Genomic DNA, 18924 nt, shown 5'->3' with positions numbered 1-18924 from the left:
TAGTGCATTACAGTAGTCGAGACGGGAGGTAACAAACGCATGAATTATGATTTCCGCATCCGACTGAGAAAGTATAGGACGAATTTTAGCAATGTTACGGAGATGGAAGAAAGCGGTTCTAGTAATTTTCTTCACGTGTGTTTGAAAGGACAGATCAGGGTCGAAAATGACACCTAAATTTTTAAGTGAGTCACTCTGTGTGATGTGGCAATTGTCCAAGTTCACTGCGGTTTTAGAGAATAAGTCACGGGACTTAGAAGGACCAATTACTAACATTTCAGTCTTTTCAGGGTTAAGACGCAGGAAATTGAGTGACATCCACTCTTTTATCTCAGTGAGGCAGGCCTCCAAAGTTCCACAGTTTAGTGTGGTAGATTCCTCCATCGGGAAATAGAGTTGAGTGTCATCTGCGTAACAATGGAAACTGATGTTATACTTGCGAATAATATCACCTAGTGGAAGCATATAAATGCTGAAGAGAAGGGGGCCAAGCACTGAACCCTGCGGAACACCACAAGTTACACTAAATGGCTCAGATGTCAATTCGCCATATTTAACGCAGTGTGTCCTATCTGAGAGGTAAGATCTGAACCATAATAGGACGTTTCCTGAGAGACCAATCCATTTTTCCAACCGTTCTAGCAAGATAATATGGTCCACTGTGTCAAATGCAGCACTAATGTCCAGCAGCAGCAAAAGTGATGATGCGCCCGAGTCCATTGCCCGTAGGAGATCATTGGTTACCTTTATCAGAGCTGTCTCAGTAGAGTGGTTAGCCCTGAATCCTGATTGCATCGATTCAAAGAGATTGTTATCGGACATGAAATCATTCAGCTGCTGTGCCACTACTTTTTCAAGTATTTTAGAAAGAAACGGTAGGTTTGACACAGGTCTATAATTACATAAGTTTTCTGGATCTAGGTTGGGTCGTTTCAGTGTGGGTTTAATGACAGCGGACTTAAAAGCAGCTGGAACTACACCAGAGGCGAGTGATATGTTTAAAATATTTAGAACTGAAGGTGCAAGAACGCCAAAGAGACCTTTAATAAGTGAACCTGGAAGTGGGTCGAACTGGCAAGTCGTCGGTTTGGCAGTATTCACCATCTGTTTAAGATTTTCGAGTGACAGTTCACTAAAACGGGACCAAGTCCCTGGACAGCCACCATGTCGTGCATCTAGGGATTTGAGTGCTTTAGTATGTGTTGAATTAATATTGTCTTTAGCAATTTCTTCCTGTATGCTCTGGATCTTCTTAGTAAAGAAGACCATTATGTCGTGAGCAGAATGGGTGGAGCTATCTGGGATAGTCTGTTGCCTTGTAAGTGATGCTACAGTGTCAAAAAGGGCCTTGGGATTGTTCTTTTGTGACGCAATCACTTTCGAAAGGTAGGCTGATTTTGCAGAGGCCAGGGCCGCTTTATACTTCAACAAACTATCACACCAGATTTGATGGAAAACTTCAAGCTTGGTAGCGCGCCATTTTCTTTCAGATTTCCTGCATTCTCGTTTAAGGGATCTAGTTTCATCATTAAACCAAGGTGTGCATCTTTTAGGTCGTAATTTATGCCGGATGGGCGCAACTAAATCCAGGGCATTGGCCAGGGTAGCGTTAAATTCATTTAGGAGTGGTTCTATGGAGCCTATGTAGGAAGGAAAGGACGCAACTGCTCCTGGAAGAATATCGGAGAGCTCAGAAACTGTGCCTGTGCTTATATTGCGTCCGGTGAATCCTTCAGTTTTTTTGGTACTACATTTAGCTAGCACCTCAAATGTAACTAAATAATGATCCGAGATAACTGTAGTACACGATAGCACCGCCATGTTTGAGGTTGAAACTCCTCGAGTCAGAACCAAGTCGAGCGTGTTTCCATCTTTATGGGTTGGCAAATCAACCAGTTGATTAAAACCAAAAGCATCTATTATAGACTGAAACGCAACAGTGAGTGAACTGAGTGGAGAGTTCATATGAATGTTAAAGTCCCCCATAATAATAATTTTGTCTGCGTAGGTTACTAGTTCAGACAGAAGTTCGGCGAATTCGTCTAAGAAAGTTGTGTATGGTCCTGGTGCGCGATAGATAGTTATTACGTCAATTGACAATAGGGGGGACCGCATCACAAGAGCCTCAAACGTTTTGTAATTATTAGAGGTACGTGGATTAAATTTAAGCGATTTTTCAGAGATTAGCGCGACACCGCCACCCTTTTTCAACGTGCGTGCTATATGGCTGCTCTCGTAATCTGGGGGAGAAGCATAATTTAGAGCTAAATACTCATCCGGGCGTAACCACGTTTCACAGAGACCAATACAGTTAAGTTTATAATCACGAATAATATTATCTACAAGTAAAGCTTTAGGAGCGAGCGATCTAACATTCAAAAGACCAAATTTTAGCTTTGAATCATTTGACTTAGCTGTAGCCTTTGTAGAGATCGTCACGAGATGCCGGTTGTGTGCGTTGGGCTTCGGTTGTCGGTTTACTCGTAGAATCGACGAAGAAATGATGGTTGGATTAGACAGATCTTCATGTCGTTGCTCCATCAACTTCACACGCTTCCCTGCACGACATCCTCGCTTCTGTTTTCTATCTTTTCGCCGTCTTCGTCTCCGATTTTTCTTCTTTTTCTTCGGTGGAGCGGGAAAGCAGGGCGAACCCGAGTCCCTTTGGAGCTCATTTGGGATGTCGTGGGTGGTATAAAAAGTGCCCGAAAAGTCGAAATTTAGACACCCACCTAGTCGGATGAGCTCCTCCCGACTGTAGGTCTTATTGGCCACGCATGTATCCAAAAAGGAAAGCAGGAGGACAGTTGTAAGTAGTAGGATAACCGGGTAACAATCAGCCGCAACGTAAACACGCGCCGCCATGTTGGAAACATGGAAATCTATGTTCTCCCCGTGCTTGCGTCAGTTTCCTCCCACATTCCAAAAACATGCATGTCAGGTTAATTGGCCGGTCCGAATTGGTTCTGCATTTTTATAGCGCTTTTCAAGTCAATGAAGACCTCCCAAAGTGCTTCACACTTACCCATTCACACACACTCACACACCAATAGGCAGTCAGTCATGCAAGGCGCCTACCTGCTTATTGGGGGTATTAGGGATTCAGTGTCTTGCCCAAGGACACTTCGATATATAACACGGAGGAGCGGGGAATCTAACCTGCCACCTCTTGATCCCAAGATGAACTCTCTCTACTTCCTGAGCTAATGCCGAGTTGTCAGTCTCTGTGTGCCCTGCGACTGGCTGGCAACCAGTTCTGGGTGTCCCCTGCCCACTGCCCGAAGATAGCTGAGATGGGCTCCAGCACCCCCGCGACCCTACTGAGGATAAGCGGTGCAGATAATGGATGGAGGTCTGGGTTGTCTTTATTGTTCCCTGAAATGATTACTAAACTAGAAAAATGCTGTCTTCAATAATGGAATAATCTACTTTAATGCAATCCACTTTATTCCAGCAGGAAATTCACCTCAATTACAAAATCAACACACATGTAATTCAAACTATTCCTGATGCCTCATACAAAAACGTCACAATTAGATGTAAATATTTACAATCATCAGCAAGTCACTGCACAACAACGAAACGGTGACAGTTGGATAGTCTAGTAGACCAGTGTTTTTCAACTGATTTTCAGTGGGTTGCGGGTCTTTGCCTTCACAAAATAAAAACGGGGGGCCATTCTGTCCTGAAATAGTAGATGGCTTTAATGCCCTGGTTGATAGAGAGACCACATCTCATTTTATTGTGCTTTCGTTGATTTTATTTTTCCGGGTCCCCAAAAATTTAGTTGAAAATGATTTTGAAATATGAAAATGGTATCAGTGTCTGCAATGACATCAATGTTTAGGTACTCTTTATTAATATTTTGAATTTCCTATAAGATATGGCCATTTTAAAGCCGTTTTAGCAGGTTGCTGATATGTGATGTACCGTAAAATTCGGACTATAGAGCGCGCCTGATCATAAGCCGCACGCAGTACATTTCAAAAGGAAAAAACATTTTGTACCTACATAAACTGCACATGACTATAAGCCGCATGTGCCGACATTGAAACATGAGATATTTACAAAGAAAGACTGTACAGCGTAAGAATTTTAACAAAGTCCAGACTTGATAAATATGTGTACGATGTTACCAGTCACTGAAATACATCACTGAAATACATCGTGCCAGCGCGTGAAGCTTAAACCTTTGGATTCCAGATATGATGATAGTTTCAAAATATACTCATCAGTGAAACATCACGATCATTATGAAACGAGATACCCGAAAGACGGCCTAACTTCAACTTCTTTGCATGCCTGCGGAAATTGCTTCATTACATCAAGGACAATCCACAGAATCCCACCGGGTTAATTATTGACTCAAACACACGATAATGCCGATAGATTAAAAAAAAAATCCGCCTAAAAGCATGTATCCTTCGTTGGACGTTGCTTCTTGTAATCCTTTCGTTTCGCTACATTATTTCTGTTTACAAATAAACAGACTCATAAAATGACTCCTAATTAGGTAGTTAGCCTGTTTCACTCTTACCTTTACTGCTCTTTTGCCCCTGGCGGCCGTAAGAACAAATGCATAAATTAGCCGCATCATCGCATAAGCCGCAGGGTTGAAAGCTTGGGAAAAAAGTCGTGGCTTATAGTCCGAATTTTACTGTAGCTCTATAAGCGGTTATATACTGTTTGTTTTGGTTTTGCTAATCATTTTGTTTAAAAAAAAAAAAGTGATTATATATTAACTCCGGGTTAAACTGCACAATCTTTTCATTGGATACATTTGATAATGGGTTTTTTTCTTGATTTGGGTCGCAGCTCGTCATTAGGGTGAAACGGTAGGTCCTGAAGTCAGACCAGTTGAGAACCAGTGGACTAGACCGGGAGACAGACGCACAATGACCTTGCACCTGACTCGCCAGTAATGGGACATTGTAATTTCCGGAGTACTGATACCTGTAACCAAAAAGTATTTGTTGGAATCTGACGCCTTGTCTCCACAATGTGCTGGGATTTGATGATTTTCGGCATGCCTTCGACAGATGGGGGCATGGCTTTAGTCTCTGCTGGTCCGTCGCTCATTTGTTTCTATAGTACAAGAGGAACCTTTTCAACGGCTCAGGCAGCGGTAGGCCCAGAATCCTCTCTCGCAACACGTTCACAGGAGGCGGCAGCTGAACCCGAAGAAGCTCTCCGGTCTCCCTCTCCTCTTCCTCTCCTTGCTCCTCTTCAAGATCCTCCTCCGTCATTTCCTCCACCTCTCTCGTCGCCGCCCTCCTGTTCCCTCTCGTTTCCCCGGCGCCAGCCGCCTCCTCGTCCTCGGCTCGCCCTCCCTGTTCTCGGTCGTCGGGGGCGTGGAGACCGGCGGGACCGCTGACCAAGTGGCGAGTGGCCAGAATGAGCGAGTTGCAGCGGCGCTCGTGGACGCGGCGGCGCTCGTGGACACGCCGGCGCTTAAAGCGGGCAAGACCTCGGCCCACGCTGAACGGGGAGCCGCGACTGCGGGATTGGTTTTCCACGCCCTCTGCGCCCGTTCGCAATGTGTGTCGGATGCAGAAGCGAGCCAGCTCCTGTAGCGTCCGTACCTCGTACTTTGCTGAGGAAAAAAAGAAAAGAAAGGTTAGCCTAATCTTTGAATTTTCGAAATATTTTCAGGGTTCATACACTTTTTTCATGGCCGAATTCAAGCACTTAAGCAGTGTCTGAAACTTAGGATTAAAAGTTAGCGGGCACCAGGGCAGACAGCTCTGAAAAATTGCCTTCCCAGCCATAAAGTTGCCTGCCCCATCTTTCACAACTTGAAACACAATAAGACGACTAATCGCAAATAAAAAAAAATGTTGCAAAGTACTCAGGATTGATAATCAGGATCTATAACAGAACAACAATTAAAAATTATGTTTATTATATATCAACTTACAACATTCACTGCATGTATATGACATCGCTGTTTTCCATCTGCCATCAGTATGTACCTGTATTTACTCATCTTTATTCATGCAATGTTTAAGTTGCGTCGTCTTCTACAAGCTACGTGAACTCCTCTGTCCACGATGCTTTAAATGTACGTTTACGTTTTGTAGCGTCACAAGTTTTTTAACTTCCTTTGAATATTTCTTCTGCGGCTGAGGTTTTGGGTTGATTCCTAACCACTTATTCATTTTTCTTGTGTTCTCTGTGCATCTACTTTGGAAAATGATATGCAAATGCACGACCTCATAACGCACGGGAGAGTCGGGAAGCACAGTTATTCAATGCAGGCTTCTGATTGGCTGCCGAGTATGCAAATTGCCAAACGAACCGAAATTTCCAAACCGAACGAAGATTTCGAAAACGGAATAAAGCAAAAGTTTGATTTGAAAATACTTTTTTGTTTTTGTTGTTTTTTTTCTTGAAAAATTTGTCGGCCACCCAGGCGGAGACGTTTTGTAAGTTGTACGCCCGACGTAAAAGATGCACGCCTCGGGCGTCCGGGCAGATGTCATTTCAGACACTGACTTATGGGACTTTCAAAGCCAATCTCCAGTATCATTAAAACAAGAAATCCAATGTTCATCATGTATTTTGCAGAGCCACAAATATATCTGCGAGTTACATGAGCAACTTCAATCATGCGTGTGCATTCATCAAAAATGGATTTTCAGATCTTTAGTAAATTGCGAATGTGTAAATATTTTTGAGACAAATCTCCCCATTTAGGTGTTGGGTAAAAATGCTGATAATATGTAGCTTACATTTTCAGTTTCAGGAAGTTTTTCCAACAAGAATGTACCACCGCGAAACGCTGACATTTATTTTGTGCATGGCCCATAATAAATGTCCATAATTGATACTTAATCCTTGCACTGATACACATGTCATAGTGCCCTGATGCTTCATTGGACAATGCCATACAAACTAGTATCAGTTGCTGTTCATCGAGAAGGAAGAAGAAATGCAATGTCAAAGCGAAGCCACCACAGAGCATTTTTAAGCAGACTTGTTAAAAAATTCGGGGGTTTGGTCACCTAATGACTCCCAACTCATCCGTTGGGTTGAGCAAGGGGGCTGGGAATCCCCTCCTCTGTATCAATCTCCCAGAAAGAGTCAGGAATGTGTTCTTGACTCTAGCCACCTCCCACTAGGGGGGAGTGGCTCCGGTATATATACATAATTGTTAAAAAACATGCCAACAATTTCAAGCATTTACCAGCAATTCACCCAGAAATCAAGCACTTTCAATTCCTTAAAAAAAGGAACATTAAAATTTCAGGGATTTCAAGCACCCATACAAACACTGTATAAATCAATAATTCATGATAAATACAAATTGCAAATACCATCAAACGTAGCCAGCTATTTGAGTATTGGCCTTAAAGGTGCTGTACAGAATTTGGAACTTTTTAACTTGCTGATGCCATCTTCTGGCTTGAGTCATCATTGCAGCCTTTGTCGAGCTTCTTATGTTGCGCCTGAAAGTACGTGAGTTTCTCAGACGCGCTCTAATACATTTTTTTCATCTATTTTGGGGTTTGTGATGGCGTTTTCACTGTACTTTCACCATTTTCATTCTACACGAACAAAGACTGCAGTGATGAGCAGGAAGTCGCTTCCACCCTCTACCTAATGTGTTCCGCGGCCCGAACAGCTTTGCTAAAACTAAGATAAAAGCAGATGGGCTTTGGACTTAGGCATTGTTAGCACATAAATGTTTTATGGGGGGAAGACAAACCAAGAGACACTAAACCTTTATTTATACATATTTTTTTAACATTTACATCTGGTGGTCTGATTATAAAGCTTCATAGGCCATATGTGGGCCATAGTATGGCTACCCCTGTTCTAAGTGGTACCATTTATGTTGATTACAACCAAGATTGGGGCAGCACGGCGGCGCAGTGGTTAGCGCTTGTGCGGCACAGTTCATGTCATGGGAACCTGTCGTGGGTTCAAATCCAGCTCCAGACTTTCTGTGCGGAGTTTGTATGTTCTCATGTTTCCTCCGGGCACTCCGGTTTCCTCCCACATTCCAAAAACATGCATTTCAGTTGAATTGGCCGGTCCAAATTGTCCCTAGGTGTGAATGAGCGAATGAGTCGTCTGTCCCCGTGTGCCCTGCGATTGGCTGGCAACCAGTTCAGGGTGTCCCCTGCCCACTGCCCGAAGATGGCTGGGATGGGCTCCAGCCCCCCCGCGACCCTAATGAGGATAAGCGGTACGGCTAATGAGATGAGAGATGAGACAACCAAGATTGATTTTTTTATTAAACCTAAGGCCTTCAGTTATCGCATTTAGTTTTAGTTATTGATGTGATTCCCCAAAATATGAGTACCGTATTCAGTGGCGATACACTAAATCACTTTCAAGCATTCAGTCACTTATCAGTTTTTAGAAATTACCGGGAATGTTGAAAGTACACAGGCCTGGAGCGCCCTCTTGCTGTTTAGTGTGAAAATAATGTGATAATAATGTGTTAATAATTTCGCACATACATCGCACCGGAGAGTATAAGTCGTACCTCTGCATACTATGAAAATAACTGCGATTAATAGTCCTGAAAATACGTTAATTCCAATGTAAAAGTCATCCCCCAGAGAAGGTCTCTTGCATCATTCTCTCAAAATAAAGAATACAAAAAAAAAAAAAAAAAAATTTTTTAAAAGTCGAACAGTACTCACGCAGTGGGACAATCTTGTGTTTGCCGTTGACATTGTGTTTAGGCAAGATGAGAGGAGCAAAGGACACGGAAATGATTTTTTTGGTCTCCCAGCTGTTTGGTCCTGTGCGGGTGATCTTGGTCAGCTGCAGGAAACATAGCGAGTGGACAAAGGAGCCTGTTTTTATGAGTGACTCAGAGGATGGACGAGAAGAAAACATGGGGTACAGTAATCCCTCGCTACTTTGCGGATTTGGAATTGAATGGTCTTTTATTGTCATTGATATCATCGTATTGTGCATTGTGTTCTGAGCAGTCGGCACACACCAAATGCCTTCATAGGGGCAAGTGAGGGAGGGCTTTAAGCAATGTGTGGGCGTGATTGTCTGCGCGACTGACTGCTGTATGCTGTCAAAACACAATGCGGAGCATGAGACAGAAAGCTTTTAGTGGCCCATTACATTGAGAATAAATTCATCAATTGAATCGTACTGTGAGGAAAGTAAAAAGAGCGGATAAAATGCTAATCACCAGTGGGTACTCTGTGGATTATTATCGGGTTCGGGAAGCAACTGAGGCAGCATCAGGAGAGAAGGCAATAGCGAGGCTGCAGGTTCGGGCTAAGGCTGGGCCAAGATCGCCAGATCCATTACCCATGAAATGTGTGACCTGGAACTACAACTCGTGGGAAACCGCTGTTCTCTTATACCACTCTTTTGCACATCTGTTCTCCTCTGCACTCATACTCCAGTGTTATTGTTATTGTATAGTGACTTGTTTACCTGACTGCCCATTTTGCACATTTGGTTAGCTGCTCCTCTTGCACTCTTTGCACTACTGTATAATACTATACATAGCTATAATTATTTAGTATATTATTAGTACTTCAATACTCCAACTCAATACAACATTTTATTTATATCCGTACATTCAAGGAAACTGTGCGGGTCAGATGTATCGATATTTCGTTCTGTATACACATGTACAAGAAAGACAATAAAGTATATCTAAATCTGAATCTGTATCTTGGATGGTTGTATTCTAAACATCGCAGAGACCTGGATCACCCCGAGGATACCCGCAGCTAGGCAGCCGCTCTCTAATTTGCTTTTTTTCCACTGTTCTGAGTTTGTATTTGTAGTTCTATAGTTGTTATTTTGTAACAGCCATATACTCCCAGTCGGTAAGGACATCACCTCGAGCTAAATTTGACCCCTCGGGTCTTTTATGAAGGTGCGTTGCTACTTTGCGGATTTTCACTTTTCGCGGGGGGATTCTGGTTGTCATTAACGGCGATAACCAAGGGATTACTGCACTAGACTTCAATTGTATGAGTTTTGCATCGGCAAACTGACCTTCTCCTCAAGTGGCATGACCAATATGCCCCCAACCTTGATAAGGTTCTTCATATACTTCACATGATCCTTCTGCACCCCTGCGCCACAGTACACTCTGTCGTATTGGCGACTCTCTGGGGGGATCTCCAGACAGTTTCCCACCACGAAGGACGGCTCGCAGAACTCAAACCTGTTCGGAGACAAACGACAACAAACTCATTCCAGTCGGCCGAGTGCCACGGAAACGTTTGGACGCTTACTTGTCAAAACTGTCACTTGTTTTAATGAAGGAATCCAGCTTCTGGTAGGCGTACTCGATTACATCAGCGTGTAATTCTATCCCATGATTCACACCAAATGGTCCTGGAACAATTCACGTGGACAAGCACAGTATTAATTCATTCACTGAGCCTACTTAGATGGTGAAGAAGGACAGAAGTGGTAACAACAAACACTAGGGTGAAGCAGTTCCAGTTTTTAATATAATAATTAAAAAAAAGAATATTCTGGGATTGTGAGTACATAACAACGGTGTAATGGTTTCACAAGTACGTTTTCAAAATGGCAGAATATCATTTGTATACCAGGGGGGCTGATCATCGTGGAGTAAGAGAAAAATGAAACCTGAGTAAGTGGAATATTTCCAAAAGAGTAACTCTGAATCCCATTTTGAACAATCTAGAGACTGTATAACGACTAGATCAGGCACGCGGGCCGGATTAGGCCCTCTAATGGATTGAATCCGGCCCGCAAGACAAGGCTTAGGGAAGCGCACGAGAAAAACGAGCTGCAGGTTGAAATATGTCCACTTGATGTTGCCAAAGCCATGTGCCTCTCACAAAGATGCTGAGGTTGTATTTATTTCTCTCCCTCCCTTTTTCTCTCATACACTCTCTCTCACTCCGTTTCTTTTTCTCATTCTTTGGTTTGCAACAACCTGTGCAGCCCTTTGAGACTCTGTGATTAAGGGCTATACGAATAAAAATGACTTGACTTTGTCTCTTTCTATCTGTGTGTCTTTTTACCTTCTTTCGCTCTCTCTTTTCTCTCTTTCTGACTTGCTCCTCTTTTCTCTCCTCTTTCAATTTCTCTTTGGATTTATTTCTTTACCCTCTCACTAGTTCTCTTTATCCCTTTTTATCTTTTGTTTCTCCCGTACTGTCTCTCTCTTGCAATCGTTTCTCCCTCTCTTTCCCCCTTTCTCTCTTTCCTTGTCCCACCCACTCCTTTTCTCTCCCTCTCTTTCTCTTATTCCTTTCTCTCCTTTTTTCTTTCTCCTTTATCTACTAGTCCGGCCCCCAAGAGAATGTTTGTTCTATCGTGTGGCCCTCGAGTTAAAATGAGTTTGACAGAAGGAATTTGATTCCTGGGTTGCTTTGGACTAAACAACATAATCTTTTGAGTTTTTCAGACAAAATGACCAATTTTAGGGCTGTTTTTTTTTTTTAACAAAACTCGTTTTTTGGTATAGTTCAACACAAATTTATGTAACTCTGGGTTGGGTTGTCAACTTGAAAGTGAAAAACAAAATCACAACTTTCTTTGTAAAAAATTATTATTTTTTTTTTAAATGAAGAATCTTTAAAAAAATGATAAAATAAATACAATAATAATGCACAGAATTACATCACATAGGTTTCATTTGGCTCAAGAACATGTAGTGAAACACCTACCTAGTATGAGGCCCACCATGGTACTGAGGTAGCCAGTTCCGCTACCCAGGTTTAGGAAAGACATGCGAGGGTGGAGGTCCAAAGCCTCCATCACTTCCGAGTAGATGCACGGAGCTGACAGATGAATGTTTCCTTGTCTCCATGCTAAGTCCTAAACAAAAGGGAAGCAAGTCAACTTTATATGAAATCATTTTCAAGATGTTTCTTTATAAATCATTGGTGTTGGAATATAGCAAATAGCAGGAAAACGCAGTGATTTTGAGAAGTAAATTGTATAGGATTTGGAGAAAGTGTGCATAATTATTCAATGAAAAGTGCACGTGTGTGAATTGTTGTCCTGCTGCATGATCCAAGAGCACTTGAGTTTTAAGGCACGAACTGATGTCCGGACCAGAACAACTTGCTGTGGTTGACAGAGTCATGAAATCTGGTGTTGACCAGAAAATCCTGAAGAAGAATGTCCAGACATCAGTTTGAGCTTTCAAACTCAAGCGCTCTTGGATCATGCAGCAGGACAACAATCCGAACACACCAGCAAGTCTGCCTCTGAATGGCTAAAGAAAAAAAATGAAGGTTCCGGAGTGGCCAATTTAAAGTCCAGATTTAAATCCGATTGCGATGCTGTTGTGTGACCTCAATCTGGCAGTTCATACTAGAAAACCCTCCAATATGGCAGATTTGAAACAATTTTGCAAAGAAAGTGAACCAAAATTCCCCGACAGAGTTGTGAAAGATGCATTGCCAATTATCGTAAAGGTTGGATTTCTGTTATTACTGCCAAAGGTTCCAGGGGCAATTACTTTTTCACATAAGGCCAGATAGGTTTTCTTTTTTTGTGCCTTAATAAATGGAATCAAATTTCAAAACTGGATTTTGTAATTCCTTCGCTTGACTTTTGTGTGATATTAAAATTGGTTTGATTATTTAATACTTTTTTGAGTGCTAAATATGGAGCCCATGAGCCGCATGTGGCTCTAAAGAGCTGCCGAGTGGCGCTTTCCCTAAAATATCTAAAATATGGGAGAAGGAAATATATTTTTGGTTTTAATATGGTTTCTGCAGGAGGACAAAAATGACACTGACACTTTTAATGTTTTCCAATGCTGTAAAACAACACGAGATAAATATTGCATTTCAACTAGGGGTGTAACTGAGACAAGAGGGTAGATCAGCTGGTACGAATTGACGGGTGGGAAGTGACGCTTTGACTGCCTCTCTCTCACTGGTATTGGGTTGTAAGACGACTTGGTACAGGTTGTAGCCTCAAACGCAGTAACGTCATACTGTGATGCAAAATCATGGCTCTCAGGCTTGATCTTAGTTGCAATTTAAATGTGGGCGCATTTCTCCTTTGCTTGTTTTTCTCTCGTGTCGCCTGTGTTAGAGCTGAGCTGTAGAAAGTGCAGCGTCACAATCAGGCAGGTGTGATTGCCTATGGAGCCCAAAGGTAAATAGAGAAAAATAACGGCACAGAAATCAAATTTTATCTGTATTCATGTGATTTTATTTACTTTTTTGCCGACTTGTTAAGATGGCGGCGCCCCCGTTCGGCTGCGGCTACATCGGCTCGCTACAGTTTTTTACACTTCGGCCATAAAACCCAGTCTTCGACTCAGTTTTGACGGCGCACAAAGTCAACTCAAACTGCAGGTTAATATACGATCGCAGTTTTTTTGCTGGATATGCGATCATCCAGACATCAAGCGCTCGGTGCTACGACCACTCGGGAGTGTTTATTTAGCCACGGACTGCTACGTCAACAAGACCCAGCGGCCTACAGAGCAGCGAAGCAGAGTGGCAAGAGAGCGGTGTGACCGGAGGAGGAAGCGAGGTTGTCGGGCCGGGCTAACCGCTAGGCTAAAGGCTAAACCCTTCAAAACGCCTCTCCCGTCCATTTTCCTCTCCAACGTTCGCTCTCTGGACAATAAACTGGACCATTTACAACTGGAAGTAACATCGAACCGCAAGATGACGAACTCCTGCGCTAAAATTCTGACGAAGACATGGTTAATCTTATCTATCCCAGCTGACGCTCAAGGAAACTGTGCGGGTCAGATGTATCGACATTTCGTTCTGTATACACGTATACACGAATGACAATAAAGTATATCTGAATCTGAATCTTTTTCAAAAGGCTGCTTTTTTATTTTCCTAACTGCATTTTATTGCACTCTTTGTTGCCCAGATAGGAGGAACGTCATGAACGTTCCATTTTGTTGTTTTTGTTTTCTTTTTCGAATCCTAGAAATAAAAAAGACATCATAATTGGATTTTTTTCAATTTGGCACCGAAAAATACTGTTGTTCATTTATATTGTAATTAGTTCAACTTGATGCGGTATTCTACAACAATTAGTCACGTGGTGCATCATTCTCCACAGTATGCACTGCATCCAACTTAGTCAACTTTAGCAGGCTAATAGTGCTAATATAGATAAATACAGCATGTGATACATTCATTCTAAGCTTATATAATGGCTGCAGACAATTTTGTTTTCTTGGGTCCAATATGGCTCCTGAACATTTTGAGTTGCCGACCCCTGGTTTAGGGGAAGGATACAAAAAGCTAGCTCAGAGATTCCAGCTGTTAGTTTCAACTGTGAGAAAGATAGAGGGAAATATGACCAAAGGCACTGTTTTAGTTAAGGCCTGGAGTGGCAGGTCAGGAAAAAACTCAAAAAAGAAGAGGTGATAGATTGTGAGAACAGTCATATTATATCCACAGACCAGCTCCAAAGACATATGACCCAGTCTTGCTGCATATGGTGTCACTGTGCATTATCAAACTACTGTTTTCAACGCACTTTTCACAAAAATATACTGTAAAGGAGAGTAAAGCATTAAAAGTATTTTCTGCACACATTCCGAGAACAGTTTCTTGAGGAATGCTGAAGCACATTTGGAGAAGACCCCTTCATTTTGGAATGGAATGCAATGGACTAATGGAACTAAGAATTTTGGGGGACATAACAAGGGGTGCATGCATGGCGGAGAAAGAACAAATGTTGAAGTGTCCTTGGGAAAGAACTCCTCTAATTCCCCCGATTGGCTGCATGGCTGCCTCTGCCTATCGGTGTGTGAATGGGTAAGTGTTAAGCACATTGTAAAGTGGTTTGGGAGGTCTTCAGTGGCTTGAATGCAGGCAATCTACCATTTAAATTTCAAGGCAAAAGATTGCAACCCACAGTCAAATTTGGTGACGGTTCCATCATGCTCTGGGGATATGTGGCCAGTGCAGGTACCGGCAATCTAGTTTCGGTTTAAAGTCAAACAGATTCCAGTCAGTATCAGCAGATAGACTAAGAACAATGTTCCCTGTAATTTTTCACGGGTCTGAGTGTTCACACATAGTCGGTGAGCAATGCTTGAAACAACAGTGAGCAACCATAATCCCAATTGTGGCAAGATCATTAATTATCAAACATGTCCAAAACTTGACATCAAGTTACATTTTGCTGAGTTTCCGGCAATGCAAAATTATTTTTCTCTTTTGAATGAATTGACTCATGTACTATTGCAAAGGTTGTACGGCCTACAAACGTCGTTTGTTCTTACAATTCTTTCACAAGATATCCATTTCTTTTTTTTTCCTGATATATTTTGTCGCATAATATTAACATTTTTGGGGGCTCTTTAAGTCGGTTGCAAGATACAGAACTGTACTTAATAACATTTTTGAGTGGAAGTACAATGTTGGCAACAAGATTCACTTGATTTAATTGGAAATTATTTAAATGCAACACAAACTTTTTCTTCTTTTTTCCGTATTTTTTTCGACTTTTTAAAAAAATTCCTTTAAAAAAAGTCTCATTGTGTTTATTTTTTTATGTTGGGATTTAAGAAGCAAAAACAACCTGAAGAGCCGTTTAGGACCCGAAAGAGCCGGTTCCTTTTAGTGAGCCGTGCCAAAGTAGCCGGTTCTCGACAAACTACTAACTTTACTCAACTTCGTTCTACTTCAACTCGACTTCAAAATACCGCATTTAGGACACAACGTCAGGGGAACCCGTGTATTTTTACCTTCATTCACTGTAACTTTGACTTAAGTCGCTTCTTAATTAGTAATTTTGAGCCCTCATTTTTGTGCGCTGGCTAGATTTTCTTGTGCGCTGAGAATGTGCGAGCAGTGCGCAATTGCTTACAGAGCACACTGACTGAGAAGATCTGGAAAATAATAAAACACCTTTACATCCCCCCGTTTTACTCTGCTCACCTTGTAAGCGTTCTCCCTGTATTCATCGAGATAATAGTCGGCGCGATCAATGGCCCGGAAGGCCTGTTCCACCAGGTCCGAGCGGATGTAGTAAGCCTCCTTCAGGTTGTCAATCAAGTCATCATTGTCCTCCCCAGCACTCACAGCTCCACCCATGATGCCTAAAAGTTGAGGGAAAGAAAATCAAATTTTTGGTCATTTTTGCCAATCTGAGAAATATATAGGCCATTATCAGAATGTAAAACATGATGTAAATATCTTGGTTACATTTTTTCAGTATTTTCTAATTATATTTATGTGAATCCATTTTATTTATTTAAAAAAAACACAGGGTATTATACCATTTTGCGTTAAATCGTACTGTTTCAAAACAAATTTCCACACTATATCGGCAGATATCTACAGTGGCTTGCGAAACTATTTGCCTCCTTGAACTTAATGACCTTTTGCCACATTTCAGACTTCAAACATCAATACATGAAACTGTAATTTCTTTTGAAGCATAATGAATAAGTTGGACACAATCATGAAGTGGAACACACTTTATTGGTTATTTTAAACTTTTTTAACAAAAAACAAAAAAAGTGGGTATATAGTGCCACCTTTTGCTGCAATTATAGCTGCAGGTCGCTTGGGGTATGTCTCTATCGCTTTTGCACATCATGAAACTTGTATTTTTGCCCATTCTTCCTTGCAAAACAGCTCGAGCTCAGTGAAGTGGGATGGAAAGCGTTTGTGAACAGTGGTTTTCGGTTCTTTCCACAGATTTTCAATTAGATTTAGGTCTGGACTTTGACTTGGCCACAATATTTGTGTATTGTTTGTTATTCCAACATCCGTTGCAGCCTGGTCATCCTGAAAGGGGGATTAGCTCATGTGCGGGTCAAGGTTTCTTCATTTTCCTCATGTTGAAGTTTTTGAGTTTGTCCTTGCCCTCATGTAGGTTTTAGATCAGGGGATGGTGTAATAATAGTCTGTAGCCTGCAATAATCTGTTCTCTGTGCAGCCCTTTGAGACTCCTTGTGATTAAGGGTTATACAAAAAATAAACATAACCCTTTTAAAGTGTTAGTGTTCCATTTTGAAAGTAGAATACTCCTCCTCTTGAGTTTGCGTCCCTCGTGATGTTATAACCATGTCACCGATATGGCCATCAAACATAGCTTGTCCTAGATTTCTAATTCAACACAGTAAATACCTAAAGTGTTTGAGACTCTTTTCCCTCTCTTAGTTTTTGGCAAAGTGCAAGTGCAGGTGGGGAGGTGTGAATGAAAACAGTCTCTGTGCTTCCGGGCGAGGTGATAAAAACAACAACATGGCTTAGGAAAGGACAAAGATCACACGGTGCACACAGACCGAGCAGAAAAGCCATAAAAGACCAAAAGAAAATGTCGCGGTGCGGTGCAGAGAGCAATTCCTCTTGTAGCATATTCAGATTTGTAGGCGAGTAGGGGGACCCACTTCCTGCAATCTACACTTACAGTCGCTCAAAAAATGTTATTTGCATCCCTTTCCGGGACGATCGCACACGTTTGAGTGTCTCAATTTTGAGGCAGACATCCATTTCAGCTGTAAATATGCATTAGTCGACAACTCAATGCGATCCGTCGCAATCAACAGCGGAGCTGAAAATAATTTAACATGACGGTGAGGTCGTTTGAATTACACGTTGGAGACTGCACGAGATAGAAAAAAATGGAGCTTTAATACACAAAACACACAGTGACATGTTAAAAAACGGGGATAGATTACCTCAATTGGCCGCAGAAGGAACCTTTCTGTGTTGTTCGTGGATCCGGTTGAAAACACACTGCTGGATGTAAACATTGGAGCTGTTGACGTGCTGACGTCATACGTAAGTCACGTACAGGCGACACGTACCAAAAACTTTGCTGTCCGAGACAATAATTTTTAATTTCACAGTTTTAAGAAATGACACAAGTTTTGAATTCTACCTAGTTATCGAGGTAACGTCTACTCATTGAAGGAACGAAAACTAGACATGGCTGCCCTGAGAAATCCCGTTGTTCTGCCGAAACGTCCTACCTTTGTGGAGACGTCCTACCGTATGTTTTACTGCAGGGTTGGGTAGGGTTACTTTAACTGGATTACTGTCAATTACTTTTGGATGACTCCAATACCAAATATGCTAATAAAAGACAAAAGAAACTAAATATGAATACAATTACTAAATTTTGTGCAGGCTTGGGGAGTAACGGAATACATGGAACGGCAAAAATGATGTTGGCAAGCTGTTTGGATTTATTTTCATTTTGTTTCTGTCGCATTTTATGTTAGTTTTGCCCGAGATCAAAGAGATCAAAGCCAGGAGAGAAAGCTTACCACGTGTTGTGAGTCATAATTTTATTCACATTTAGTTTCTTTTGTCTTTTATTAGCATATTTTCAGTAAGATTTAGTATATAATGTAATATATAATATAGTATATAATAAGATTCAGTAAGTTTCAGCGACAGACTGCTGTCACTGTCTTGTACTACGGACAGACTGAAGAGATCTTTTCTTCCTCATGCCATGAGGCTCTTTAACTCTACCCGGCCGAGTAAAAGCCCACATTAAACCACACCCCCTACATTGCACATCACCGAATTTTATTGCAATATGTATTCTGTGTAGCACTATTTAGATATTCTATACAACACGCCACGGTGGGCATTTGCACGTCACATTGGGTATTTGCATATTGTATTCTTTTTGCTTTATTATTGTATTGTTCTCAGCTCAGGGATGCTGCTGGAAATGTGAATTTCCCTGCGGGGATGAATAAAGTATCTATCTATCTATCTATCTATCTATCTATCTATCTATCTATCTATCTATCTATCTATCTATCTATCTATCTGTCTGTCTGTCTGTCTGTCTGTCTGTCTGTCTGTCTGTCTGTCTGTCTGTCTGTCTGTCTGTCTGTCTGTCTGTCTATCTATCTATCTATCTATCTATCTATCTATCTATCTATCTATCTATCTATCTATCTATCTATCTATCTATCTATCTATCTATCTATCTATCTATCTATCTATCTATCTATCTCTCTCTCTCTCTCTCTCTCTC

General features: G+C 41.6%; 1 protein-coding gene across 1 annotated transcript; it reads right to left on the bottom strand.

Annotated features, from left to right (window-relative positions):
• Positions 1-3413: 3413 nt before the first annotated feature.
• Positions 3414-17845, bottom strand: LOC148368669 (protein-L-isoaspartate O-methyltransferase domain-containing protein 2-like). Its single transcript, XM_088330675.1, has 7 exons — positions 17606-17845; positions 15855-16015; positions 11643-11793; positions 10230-10332; positions 9988-10159; positions 8655-8778; positions 3414-5593 (listed from the first exon to the last, which is right to left on the bottom strand). The coding sequence occupies exons 2-7, from the start codon at positions 16008-16010 to the stop codon at positions 5076-5078; spliced, it is 1224 nt and encodes a 407-aa protein (XP_088186801.1). The 5' UTR covers positions 16011-16015; positions 17606-17845; the 3' UTR covers positions 3414-5075.
• Between the last annotated feature and the right edge of the window lie 1079 nt (positions 17846-18924).

This window comes from Urocampus carinirostris, chromosome 3 (assembly GCF_059441175.1).
Source record: "Urocampus carinirostris isolate Australia breed hairy pipefish chromosome 3, RoL_Ucar_1.0, whole genome shotgun sequence".
NCBI classification, from domain to species: Eukaryota; Metazoa; Chordata; class Actinopteri; order Syngnathiformes; family Syngnathidae; genus Urocampus; species Urocampus carinirostris.
The sequence above is the reverse complement of the archived record's forward strand: the minus strand, read 5'-3'. Positions and strand labels throughout refer to the sequence as shown.